We start from the raw sequence: 13070 nt of genomic DNA on the forward strand, positions 1-13070 counted from the left end.
TAAGCCTGTAACAAAAGGAGAGTGAGATTAAATGTGGGGACTGATCCTCTCTGTATGAAAAGGGAACCAGCCTTGGATTTTAATAGCTGAAGTGTCATGTAACCTTGGACTGGAAGTCTCCAGCGTTTCAATGATCTACCAATATCATCACACCCTGAGGACATCTGGCGCTCCCTCATCCTGCAGAATATACTGCTGCTCAAATGGTATATGAAAATACTTTTTTTTATTAAACCCTATATACTTAGGGCGTCCCCCCGAGGTCTATACTTGGTTCCCTCCTTTTTTCCCTCTACACCAAATCTCTTGAGATGCATTATGGGCTTGTAGATCTGCTATTTTCAGCGAATGTTTGCATATTTGTGTGAAATGTTGGAGTCACAGTAAAAAGCATTAGAAATGGAATTTTGTTATACATTCACTGACTGATATTCACCTGGTAATAGCTTAACTGTCCTGATGCGATAAGCCCTACATATATGGTATTTAAAATAGACTTGCTATTTCGTACAATTCTGTTCCATCCATCCAAATCACAAGTATTACTTACTTACTGGATGCTACTGCAGTGCTTTTGCTCCTGGATGAGCTTTATATTTAAATAACAAACAGGAACCCAGGGATTAATTCATTATTCAGCATCCAGAAAAGAAGGACATTGAGAGAAATATTACCTGTGCTCCACACAGGAGGAGAGAGGGTCCACACAGGCCGTGACAGCTCCAATGGTGAAACAAGCCTGGACAACAGGGTCTGGATGGAACAACACTGCCTGGACCACGTCCAGAATATCTGTATATCTGTAGACAAACATGTGAGAGACAGAGAAGGGAATCAGTAAATAAACACATCAGAAAAACTGTTCTTTTCATTTATGTGACAGCCTCACAGGCGGTGTTTGGGCATCAGGGTTGTGCAGTACTTGGTAGAGAAGATGATCCTAAAAATAAAGGAATTACATGTGCAACTAGAGATTTGGAGCTGGCTCCAACTGTTCTTTTTTCCTGTGATGAATAGCTTCTGTTGAATGGACCCTTCCTTACCCAGGAGTGAGCAGCATCAGTCGGGGCTTTCCTCCTGGACCTCGCTGGCTCTCCAGGAAGTTGGACAGATAGTGCTGCAGGTGAGAGGCAGAGAAGCCATCGCAGCTGTCTGGACCAGGCTGGTACACCACCCACCTATGGCATGCAATTAATAATGAGAATAATGATAGTCCCTATTTTGGGCATGTCATTATAGTCAAAAGTTTTCAAAAAATAGCAAAGCTTGCTGATCTACAAGCTCATAATGTGTTTTTTAAATGACTTGTCTCTTACCTTCCACCTTCCTTGTTCAACTGAACCAGATAGTTGCAGAGCCTGCTCTTGTGGTTTCCTGGCAGCCCAGAGAGGACGGTGATGACAACCTGTTCAGAAAGTTCAATTGTCCGTCAATGATGTAGTGAAGAGAACCAATATGTATCCCTGCATGACTAGGATGGAAGTCTGCCATTCGTTTCATCCTGCGTCTCCTCCACATGGTCTGCCTGTTGGCTTTTCTTCCAATGAAAGCATACCAAGGGAGGTGCACTGCCTACGCTACTTCCACATATACCCAGACAAAGCTAAATTAGAAATGCAGTGGAAACAACTCATTGTAGCCTTTTGTCCCACAGGGCACAAAGAGGATTAAGTAAGTCATATTCAACATAATCAAATTTGTCACAAACAAGAAAAGGACTAGAAAGTGAGAAAATACAAAACTGGCAAAATAAAACTAAATAAATAAATGCATTTCCTGCTATTTCCAGTAGAGATGTTTCTGTGCCCTTCACCCAGTGAGCTCACCTTGTCTCCCTGAGCTGTCAGAGGGCTTTTCATCTCTGTGGAGGAGAACAGCACCCCCAGATGGTCATTAAGAATGGGCTCCTGACCCACACTGCTCAGGGAAAAGTGCTGAAGGAACCTGGTAGAGTGGAAAGTAGTACACATGACTGAGAAACCAGCTGACAAGCAGTTTTACTTTAAGACGGTACAAATCATCACTGTCGGGCAGAAACCTCATATATCAATGTTTGAACTTTTTGATGTTTTTTGTTTTCATAAATTAATGCCCTACTTCATATATGAGTGCCACACAAAAGTAGTGAGAAAATAGCAGATCAGATCAACAAGCTCACAACGTGTCGGCTATTTTCACTACTTTACCACTATTGAAGGTAATTGCCTGATAAACACTTTTAAAAGGTAAAAAAGGACTTCCAGTACCAAATTGTATATCTTGATATATGAACAGTGATATTGTAATGGCCTCCTATTTCTGATTTTATTGCCTGTAATTGCCAGATAAACACTTCAAACAGCAAGTCTATGCACATCCGAGTAACACTGGAGGCAGCAACACATCCAATCAATAGTTTTCACCTAAAGTAAGGGGCCGTCTGTGGGACTTCCTTCACACGTTTTCTTTTTTTTATGTGGAATAAAGTCATATGATGAATTTCAAGTGTTTTGCTATTCATGAGAGCAATTTACAAGCAGAAGGACGCTAAATAGAAAGGAAACGGAATTACTTTGTAGAATAGGTGGGTCACCTGTATCAGTGCATCTGCACCTACTACCTAAGATGTGGTAAGACAGCGTGTACTAACATGTCTTGCTCTGGTAGCTGGGAATAGGAAGTCTTTAGGCTGCCTCTGCGTTTGGCCACCGGAGGCTCCTGACTGTCATGCAGCTTCTGTAGTCGTGAGTGCCTGAAGAAACAGTAAATACTTTATTAAAATGTTGTTCACCTCGAGCATTTACTCTTCACATATTGAACTGAAATCCATCCATACACACTACAGCCCGACCGACGCCATATTTTTGGGTCCAATGCCAATCCCGATTTTGGAAAGTCCTAGCAAACCAATTACCGATGTTCAAAAAGTGCAACAATTTGAAAAACGTAAGACTAATTTCCGATACTGAAAAAGTTGAATAATGGTCAATATATCGGCCAGACCGATATATAGGTCAGGCTCTAATATACTGTATACTGTAAATGTTCTAAAACAGGGGTTTTCAATGTGTGAGGTGTGCCTCCCTGTTGAGGTGCCAAAGCCTTGCAGGGGAGGTGTGGAGAGATGTGAGGGTGAAAGTGACAGCTGGCTGGGGAAAATTAAATGAGAAGCACTTATTTCCGTTTTTTTTATTCTGCTCTCCTACTGCACACTCTTGTGCACATTCGTGCATACATGTAAGCTTAAACTTGGCAGTAGCACCAGTGGCGTAGCAAAATGCTACTTTAATTATCAGTTTAAAGTGATGTATTTTAGCTGTTCATGAGGAAGAGACCTTGGTAGACCTGACGTCACTCGCTTGCTCTCTCTTGTTCACATGCTCTCTCTCTCTCTCTCTCTCTCTCACACACAAAATTGGCTGACGCAAATAGGCCTTTCAAGCATGGAGGAAGATGAAATATGACTCACAATTAGTATTAATTGTTATCTGCATTTCAATGTGATCATTATTATCAATATTTAAAGACTGATGTTTACTTACAGTAATGGATTTCCTGCATTTTAGTAGTTATAATGATTATGCTGCGTTTTGTCATTTAGCATTTCTTTTGGCATGTAGCCTATTTATATACATATAAAATGCATTTTCTCTTCACATATTAAATAGTTTTGAAGGGAGGCCCACCCACTGTATCAGACTTTGAAAACTCCTGCTAAATGCAAGAAGGATTCATAATTTACAAATAATGGGAATACATTTCTGCAGAAAACAGCACTATACGTAGCTCAGACAGGAGGCAGAGCACTCCTCCATGGGCATGCAGCAGTGTTAGTGACAGTTAAGTTGAAGACTCTTACATGCTTCTCTGGTCCCAAGTCAATTGTTCTTGTTCCACAAGCTGCAGACTTAGTCCAGATTCACAGCTTTGCCACACTGACAACACCTGGAAGCAGGAATTAGTTTATTCACACAACTGGAGCGGAAGTGTAAACATCAATTTGTTTTTGATTTCTTCATTTGAAATATTTACATCTGCGCATTATCAAATTGTGCATATAGCAAATCACCATATTAGACCAGTAACCATTCTTTATCCCTTTAAATGGAAGGTTCTGGACTATTAGGGGCCTATGACTTACAAGGTTTTCAGAGTAATACTTGATTTCTACAAGCACTGCTTGAAATGGGATAGACTCATTAAATGAATTAACATTCTCTTGAAGGGCAGCACCATTGCCTCTACATAGCTAAAAACATCAACCTACACGGTGACATCCTCAATATATATGTATCCATTTGTAACGTAGACCAGAGTGTAAAAATGTAACCAAATGGACCTCAGAGTTAAAAGAGCACTTACTGATTTTGAACCTAAATCCCATATATGGGCCTGCCCAAGTATGGGACCGACCGACTTCAAACTTGCGTGCGTATTGGCGAGAAAAGTATAGATAGAACCGTAAATCCCCATATATGCAGCATGCTGCTGATGTCATCAATATGACGTCATAGACTGGCCTACTCCATATTTGGGCATGACTGAAACAGAACTCCATATATGAGCATAAAAGGGAGACAGACAGAGATCTCTACATATGGGCATAAACACAGACAGACAGAAGGGTACGAGTATTGCGAGTATTGCGTAACCGAGTGGGGCATGCATTTCCAACTTGCATTATTCTCGGCTTGCATCATTCTTGGTCTAGTACATTTAGACCGGGCGTACCTCTGATGTCACACTCATGTCACCATGACTCAACCATAACCATACAAGGAGTTCCCAATGCAGCTACGCCCAAATATGGAGTGTGTTGTCTAACCTTAATATGTCATCATGGCATCAAGCACAAACTAATCACTTAGCTCCATATATGGGCAAAAAAGGGGGCATGCCCATGTATGGGCATATACTGATGACATCAGGAATCTCCATATGTGGGCATAAAAGCGACAAGGACTGACAGATACAGAGATCTTCATATATGGGCGTAAAGGGGACAAGGACTGACAGATACAGAGATCTCCATATATGGGCATATCAGTTGGATTGGCGGTGTGACGTAAGTGTGAGGGCCGTGTAGCTGCCCGAACATCTAGTGACGCCATTGATGCAAAATGTCGCATTTGACATTTCGGAGGAATGCAACGAATACATAATGTATTTTTCTACCGCACTATATACTAAACTGTATATGATCTCACATCAGAAAATTTAGATTTAGGTTCAAAGTTAAGTAAAGTGTCCCTTTAATGGCATACTTTTGGATTTTACTGTGTAACTTAATCCTAGAGATTACGGTAAGAAGCCTTACCTTAGAGTAGAAAGCCTTGTGGCTCTTGGATTTGGGTTGAAGAGCAAAGACCACACACTGGTCGGGGCAGTGCAGAGGGAATGGGAGGTGAGAGAGCAGGCTGCTGTCATACTCCACAAACAGAGAGGTCACAGCACTGGAGTCCTAGATGGTATCAACATATATAGGTCATGAACAAGTACAATGGCAGTGAAAGGACGCTGTCATCATTGTTGTTTACATGGAGGTCAATAGTTTCCTAAACAAAGGCTCATAAAGTGATTAAAAACTAATTATTAAACAAACCTCATCATAGAACTTGATATTTCTGATGTGATCCTTGGATAAAGTGATGCTTCCGTACTGAGGATGGACAAACAGAAGTCCCTCAGAGAAGAAGCTGATCTTCCCTGGAAAAGCAATAGTTGGCAAAGGAACAAATTATGCAAATGAAAAAGAAATACAACTTGCCTTGCAGAAAATAAGGATAAAGGGATAGTGTTGTGTTACCTTCCTCTGGAGTGGAGAGCTGGCTGTTGGAGAAGACATAAGCAACGTCTGGTGTAGACAGCACGCTTCCCAAACAGGTGGCTTCCTCTTTCTGCTTATAAACATTAAAGCCATGAGCACCTTGCCTCTACTTGTAGAACCAACCATGCACTGAAGTTGCTGTGTTGCTTTTTTAAAACATACCTTCATAAGAAGCTGGGCTTGTTCTGACTGCTTCACGTCAGATTCCATCTAAAAAGAACAGCAAGGAATAAAAGGTTTGTGCTTAAACAAAATAGTGAGATGTCATAGATAGGTAGTGAGGTCACAGGGATGAATAAGTGTTTTTTTTTGTTGAGAAAATGTGACTTCACCATTCAACATTATTATAATGCATGTTGTACATATTTTGTATATATATATTTGAACGTATTATATAAATGTGAAAGTTGCCATTCCCCAACACAGAATAATGATGTCCAAGTCATTACAGAGTATGAATTTTATTTTCGTGTCTGGCTGCCTCAACACAGCCCATCCCTTACGGGATTATTCAGACAAAGAACACAGTATAAGAACATGTATTTCCAGTGTACCTAAATGATGGTCTCCTCACAGAATAAACTAAATAGTGGTCTTCAAGAAACAAGAAGGCCGCACACATTGGTCGCCAAAGTGCCAATATTTTATTTTAAGACGCAGAGTAAAAACAACTTTTCGGCAGGTAACTGCCTTCTTCAGGGTAACAGAATAAATCATGAACACATACAGGGCTGTTTTCAGTAGCATACATACCAGCCAGCAAGCATAGCGTGGCACGGTTGTGGTCAGGATGGAGAAGCAGCTATCTGAGGACACACTGCCATCTGCAGGAGAACCACAGACTTATTTGGCAAGAATAGATGACGCAGCTAAACAATGACAATGACGAGTATTGAAATGAGCTAGAAATGTGATCCCTGGAATAAGAAGTAGGCTATTTTTATATCACTCCTCTGTGGTTTCTGATGACTTCCATATATTTTGTTAACCGTGACTAACTTCTGATTAGGTCAATTAAATTTCACCTTCAGGGAATCAATAAAGAGATATTTGAATTTGATCTGGTGCAGTTATTGTCTTACCTTTCTGCTGAATGTTGATGGTGGACTCCAGGAAGGACTCAGAGAAAACTACAGACCCCAGGTCCCCCCTGCCCCACTGCAGATCGGGGATGTCATGCACTGTCATGGAGGCCTTGGAGGGACAAAAACACAATTTCCTCAAGAATGGTTTGGTGAATCAAGGTTAGTTAGGTTAGGTTAATTTAAAAGAAATATGAAAATTGTACTCACAGTCTTCACTACATTGCGGCTTTCCTTGTCACTAAGAGGAATGAATCTGAAAGAAAACAGCAGTATCAGCAGCAAGGCAAATGGTACACATGATTTATATAAACTGTAGATTCAGTAAATATCAGGACAAGTGAGGGCGGCCTACCTTCCTATGTTATTCACAGCTTGGATGTTGAATTCCATTTTAGATCTAGGAGAAAAATATGAAATTCACAGAAGCAATGAACACTGGAACTCAGAAACTCCTTTCATGTAATGCATTTCCTGAAGAATACAGTACAAGCAAACTAGCCTAAGAATCTCAATGACTTTTATATATTATAATCAAATCTAACTGTGAACCAACTGGGTAAATGTACTACCTGAGAGCAGAGCGGTACTGAATTAAGTTTACAGTGTCCAAGGCTACTAGAAAAGTGTGTTCTGCGACATCCTTTGCCTAAAAAAAAGAAAGAAAAGAATGACCATTTAGTGAATATAAGAAAGCACATCACAGTAAAATCAATGTGATGGGAGGTACATCGTCCTGATATAGCAGGTGTCCATTTTCTTCCTATTTGCCCATTTGCCAGAGTGGCTTGCAGCTTACAATGTGAAACTGAAAATAATTTACACAGGCAAGACATCACATCACACATCTTAACCACATCGGGTGGTCTATAGCATGGGTTCCCAAACTTTTCAGCCCGCGACCCCAAAATAATGCGGCCATTGACTCGCGACCCCACCTAACCGTGGAGGTAATTTATGCACATAAACTTGCACGTTCGGTGCACATTTGTAACTTATTAAAATAGTAAAATGTACTATTTGTAATCATTTTTAGATTGTTTTAGATTTTAGATTTTTTTTTTGTTGACCCAAAATAATTCCGCCACCCCACCGTCAGTGTCCCGCGACCCCAAGTGGGGTCGCAACCCCAACTTTGGGAACCCCTGGTCTATAGCAATGGTTCTCCAGCTGGGGGCTGCGACACCCGAGGTGCCGCCAAATAACTGGGAGAGGTCGCCAGATGCATTTCTGAATGTGCAAAAAAAAATAAACATCTGAATTACAAAATAAATAAATGAAAATAAAAAAAAATCTGTTTTCTCAGTTAATATTTCAGTAGAAGCCCAATCAAGAATACTTAGTAAGTATGCAACATTCATCAGAGGAAGAGAGAGCGAGCGAGGACATTTGTGTGTGCACGTGCACGCCAGTGTGTCTCTGGGCACACGAGACAGACCAATAACACTGGCTCCGCGTAGCGAGAAAGACTCTCTCTTCCCTTTTGCCTTCCCTCATAAATTGTACTTGCTCTGTCAAAGTGTTTACTCTGTCGCTACAACATGGAACATTGGCTCTCAACAGCCGTGTGATGATGGATAAGATCCATCTACCACACACCTGACACCCACAAGTATCGGTGACCTCTACCGCAAGTGAGAAACTCAAAGTGGGTAAGAACATTAAGGCACAGGCGTTGGGTACTGTGCTCTGAGGATCTGACACACAAAAGCTTAACGCCAGTTAAAATTAAGAGGTATTTCCACACCAAACATCAAATTCACATTGATAAACCAGTAGTTTTTTCAATGTAAAGAGGCGAAACCGCGAGGTCAACGTGGGTGGCCACAGGCCAGGCTACTGGAGCTGCGGGAAGAGGTGTGTATTTTCCTCTCAGATAAGTTGTAATATTACTTCACTAATCAAAAGCCCAATTTAATAAAATATATTATGATTATAGCAGTCTATATGCTTACACACACGTTTGTTCAGAGAGCACATGCACCTGTTCAGAGTATGTTGTTAGATCAGTGAGTCATAAAGGAGGCGTGTCGCAAGACTAGCCCAAATATTTTTTTGGGGGGGTCGCCAGCCATAAAGTTTGAGAACCACTGGTCTAGACGAGCAGTAATGTCAAGTCCTTATACAAATGAAAAAAAGAAAAAGGTTACAAGATCATGGCACTGCATCTTTAAAATATGCACTGCTGACATTTTTACCTTGGTAGCGCTGGAGTTGCAAGAGAAGCACTTAATTCCAGCGAGGACAGCTTGGACAGCAGCTGAATAAATCTGCGACAGAAGGCTGTGAAAAACAGACGGGAGCTCATAAATATTTAACACCAGGCACTGGTTATTTTGGAATATGTCAATTATGAGATTTAAGACCATTATGTTATCACTCACAGCAGCTCTGTTTTCTTCTGCTGCATATCGTGATTACCTAGAAGAGGAACAAACAAACAAAATCACTGTAAGCAAACCGCACCATTAAGAAAACATATACTAATATTAAAAGACATGAGAGAAATGATACAAGACCCAAGTAGACTCCTAGCCAAACCACATATAGTTAGATTGTTGTTGAAACAAATCCAAACATCTATTTTGTATTCTAGCAGCCCGTTATGCAGGCTGCTAGAACACAGCCATGTAATATGAACTCAACTGGTACTGTATAGACTAGAGACATGGTGTCAGCTTCACAAATAGCTTGTGTATGTCTATATTTGCATGTGATGATTGGCAAAGTCATGTTGAACACTCACCAAGGTATGGGGTATGAGTGGTCCCAAAGAAATAGGTCCGAGAGCAGGCTAAAGGTCCTCTGGCTGAGACACACTGCAGAATCTGTAGGACAGTGAGAGTAAGTGGTTTTCAAACCTGTCACCAAGACAGATAATGTAAACTAACACCTAAACTAAAGGGCAACAGAGATAAGTGACAAGAATCTTATGGATCTCGGGTGACCGTTGCAAAGGTTGTTCATGAGTGAAAACTAAGCTTAGTTATAATGCAAGTGTTTATTAAATTGACATTAACACATTCAATGTATTTGTTCGATTAAGTGTTTAATAGCTCTATATTCCCATAACAATCAATACATTTTCAGGTCAGGATACCAATTTTATCCAATCAGGAGAGAGAACTCATACAGGATGCAGGATAAAAAGGATGCAGGATGAAATTCGAAGTAATGAAACAAAATATGAGCAGACTAAATTGGAACTGGAATACTATTAAATTGAAACTGATAAATGGTCTTTGCGGGGTCTCTCCTGATTGCCCTTCAGGCACTGGCCTACTCAGGGACGATGCAAGTCGGGAACGATCATGCAAGTTGGGAATGCATGCCCAACCCACCGGGTATAAAATACCTGTTGTAGCAGTTGTCAGAGTACCCGTTGTACCCTGTTACGTTTGATGCGTGTTTGTGTTTATTACTGTTAAATTCTGTGTTGATGGACAGGGGGGAATGTTTATGAAAATACGGAACAAATTGCGTCCCATATTGGTTCAAAACGGGACGATGGGACCCTGGTCGGTAACCCGGCAAGTAACTTGGATAATTATAATAGTAATTCTTAATCGTTATTGTAACGAGTTACCCCCAACACTAGAGATTCTGTATCTGTCTGTCTATTAAATTGTGTCCCTTTTATGCCCATATGGTGATTTCTGATGTCATCAATATGACATCATAATGGGTACTGCACTGAGTACTCTGACAACGGGTACAACGGGCATGTGTCCAAATGGGCATCGTTCCCAACAGTCATCGGCTTAGTTGCATTAATACAGTAACTGATTGAGCCACCAGTCTGGTTAAGTGTTCTCTGCGAGTTATTCCCATTTACTCAAACAGGTGGTGCTAAAAGCCTGTTTCCCCCTTTATCCACATTAATCCTAACATCCCTATTGTATTTTGGCCCAATTCTTTTTGTTTCTAAAAGAAAAAATAGCAGATCTACAAGTTCACAAGCTATTTTCGCTATTTGTCACACAAAAATACAAAAATATTAAGTATACAGGCTTAAGTAGTTACTGTATCTTCAAGATGAAGGTGAAATTTGCAAAAAATAGGCAAACATTACCCAAAAAGAAACAGATCTACAAGCTCACAACACGTATTTTGATGCGTGGTGAGCTTGTAGATTGGGTATTTTCTGGGAAGAGATTTGGTGCAGGGGGGAAAAGGAGGGGACTACGTATGGATGGAGTGGACCCCTGGGGGACCCTGGTCAAAGGTTTATATAGGGTGAATATAAGTGGTTAAAGTGATTGTGATACCATGTGTCTGGCAATGGAACCCTGAGGCCCGGTGCTGCGGATCTGGTGACTCTCAGAGGGGAAGTTGAAAGAGTAGCTCTTCTGACTCTCCATGGATGAATGGTTTCCAAACAACACGTAGGGCTGACGACTTTTACTGGCACAAATCACACAGGAAATGTATAAATTACATAATATATATTTTTAAAGGGTTTCATTCAAAATAATTTCATATAGGACATATTAAAATACGTGGATTCTGTGTTGAAGATTGTCAAGTAGGAGAGATACCTGCTGTCACTGATGTTACTTGAGATCATGCCATGGGAGTAATAAGTACGGAAAGCCTGTGGAGTTACAAGAACACACATTTAAATGCATGCAACTGGCAGAGTCACATAAGAGTAACTACAGTATTACTGTACAAGAGTGGCTACAGTATTATATTTATAGTTTTTAATACTTGAATACTTGTATTGTATTTTTAAAGCAATTCATTTTTTAATTTTAAAAGCAAGAACTAACCAATTTGATTTAGCAACTTTCACATGTAGTTGATTATTTATACCAGGAGTATCTATACTTTGACTCAAGTACTGGGGTGGGGTTGGGTACTTTATCCACCACTGAGTAATATAAGAGTGACAACAGTATTACCTCTCCTGCCTGTGCTTCAGACAGCTCCAGGATAGACAGATGGCTCTCGAGGTCCATGCTAGCATAAAAGCTACTCCACTGCTTCTCAAAGTTAACCAGGTCCTATAACACAAACATCCTCCATGATCACTGATAGTACAATTCATGATCATTCACTTATAATTTACAGTATGGTAGAAACATGCTGATGGTATTGTACTCTTTGACTTGAACACATTAGCTCTATGAATCAGTAACCAGAATATATTTCAATATATATTGTGATTCTATAGTAATCATGTGTGCAGGAAGTGCCAAGTACAAGAACAGAAAAAACAAGAGCAAAGAAGAGGTATAAGAGGAAGTTACCTCTGTCAGAAGGCGATCCAGGGACACAGGGTCTAGTCTGGTGTAGACCTGCCACAGCATCTCACTCATGTCCATCAACTGGATGACAGGTGAACAGAAGATAAAGTGAGCTACTAGTAAAATAAAAAACCTACGGCACTTCTGCCTTCACAACAAGGTTAAAACATAATATTGGTTCATTTGGCAATACTTTATAAGAATAATCTCAGACACATTAAGTAAACTAATACAAATATTTTATTTAAGTACAATTATAAAAGATTCACAAAATATTTTGCTGGTTGAGTCCTATTTAATGGAGATGGATTTTTCTAGATGGCATCAGAAGAAGAAATCACAAGATAAATCAAATCTTGACCATCAGGTCAACATTTGTGTCAGATTCCTGTGTCTAGGTGAGACATGACCTTTGACACAATCTAAATGTCTCAACAGAATAGCAGGGAGACAAAATACAACCACCCCAATTGTATAAGTTACATAGTATGAACATACTCTACCATACATATTGGACTAAATAACATTTTATTCATAAAGAAAAAGTTACACAGTGCCGCTTTGATATGACAACACATTGATGATGTAAGATTCTCTGGCGGAGATATGTGCTGCATAGAACTGCACACATATTACTTGTATGGGAAACTCTGTACACAATTGTTCTTGTTTGTCAATAAGTCAAGAACCAATAATATGCCAAATAACACATTAACCCTCTATAAATGTTCCTTGTCTGAAAGCCTTCCACAACATCTCAAGACTCACTGTTTAAAGGAGAATTCCGGACCATGTTTTTCTTACCTTTTATATGATATCATTATATCCTAGGACGAGTGGTACAGTGGAAAAATGTCATAACTCCAGTCTCCATCCCGAGTCCACCACAGCTAAAAACCCGAGCGGACGGTCCGTGCGCTAGATCGAGTATTT

General features: G+C 40.2%; 1 protein-coding gene across 1 annotated transcript in view; it reads right to left on the reverse strand.

The window, feature by feature from the left end:
- The window catches only part of dnaaf9 (dynein axonemal assembly factor 9), a 30609-nt gene that overhangs the window by 14082 nt on the left and 3457 nt on the right, over positions 1 to 13070 (reverse strand). Inside the window, exons 7-28 of the mRNA XM_080413853.1 lie at positions 12141 to 12218; positions 11793 to 11894; positions 11427 to 11482; positions 11157 to 11292; positions 9635 to 9716; positions 9273 to 9309; positions 9087 to 9171; positions 7461 to 7537; positions 7244 to 7288; positions 7099 to 7144; positions 6889 to 7000; positions 6560 to 6630; positions 5969 to 6016; positions 5786 to 5876; positions 5582 to 5685; positions 5297 to 5440; positions 3839 to 3924; positions 2630 to 2731; positions 1827 to 1944; positions 1317 to 1405; positions 1044 to 1178; positions 675 to 800 (exon numbers count right to left, since the gene is read on the reverse strand). Of these exons, the coding sequence (XP_080269979.1) occupies positions 675 to 800; positions 1044 to 1178; positions 1317 to 1405; positions 1827 to 1944; positions 2630 to 2731; positions 3839 to 3924; positions 5297 to 5440; positions 5582 to 5685; positions 5786 to 5876; positions 5969 to 6016; positions 6560 to 6630; positions 6889 to 7000; positions 7099 to 7144; positions 7244 to 7288; positions 7461 to 7537; positions 9087 to 9171; positions 9273 to 9309; positions 9635 to 9716; positions 11157 to 11292; positions 11427 to 11482; positions 11793 to 11894; positions 12141 to 12218 (1970 nt within the window). The remainder of the gene's footprint in view (positions 1 to 674; positions 801 to 1043; positions 1179 to 1316; positions 1406 to 1826; positions 1945 to 2629; positions 2732 to 3838; positions 3925 to 5296; positions 5441 to 5581; positions 5686 to 5785; positions 5877 to 5968; positions 6017 to 6559; positions 6631 to 6888; positions 7001 to 7098; positions 7145 to 7243; positions 7289 to 7460; positions 7538 to 9086; positions 9172 to 9272; positions 9310 to 9634; positions 9717 to 11156; positions 11293 to 11426; positions 11483 to 11792; positions 11895 to 12140; positions 12219 to 13070) is intronic.

Source organism: Gymnoscopelus braueri (genome assembly GCF_963280865.1).
Source record: "Gymnoscopelus braueri genome assembly, chromosome: 19".
NCBI lineage: Eukaryota > Metazoa > Chordata > Actinopteri > Myctophiformes > Myctophidae > Gymnoscopelus > Gymnoscopelus braueri.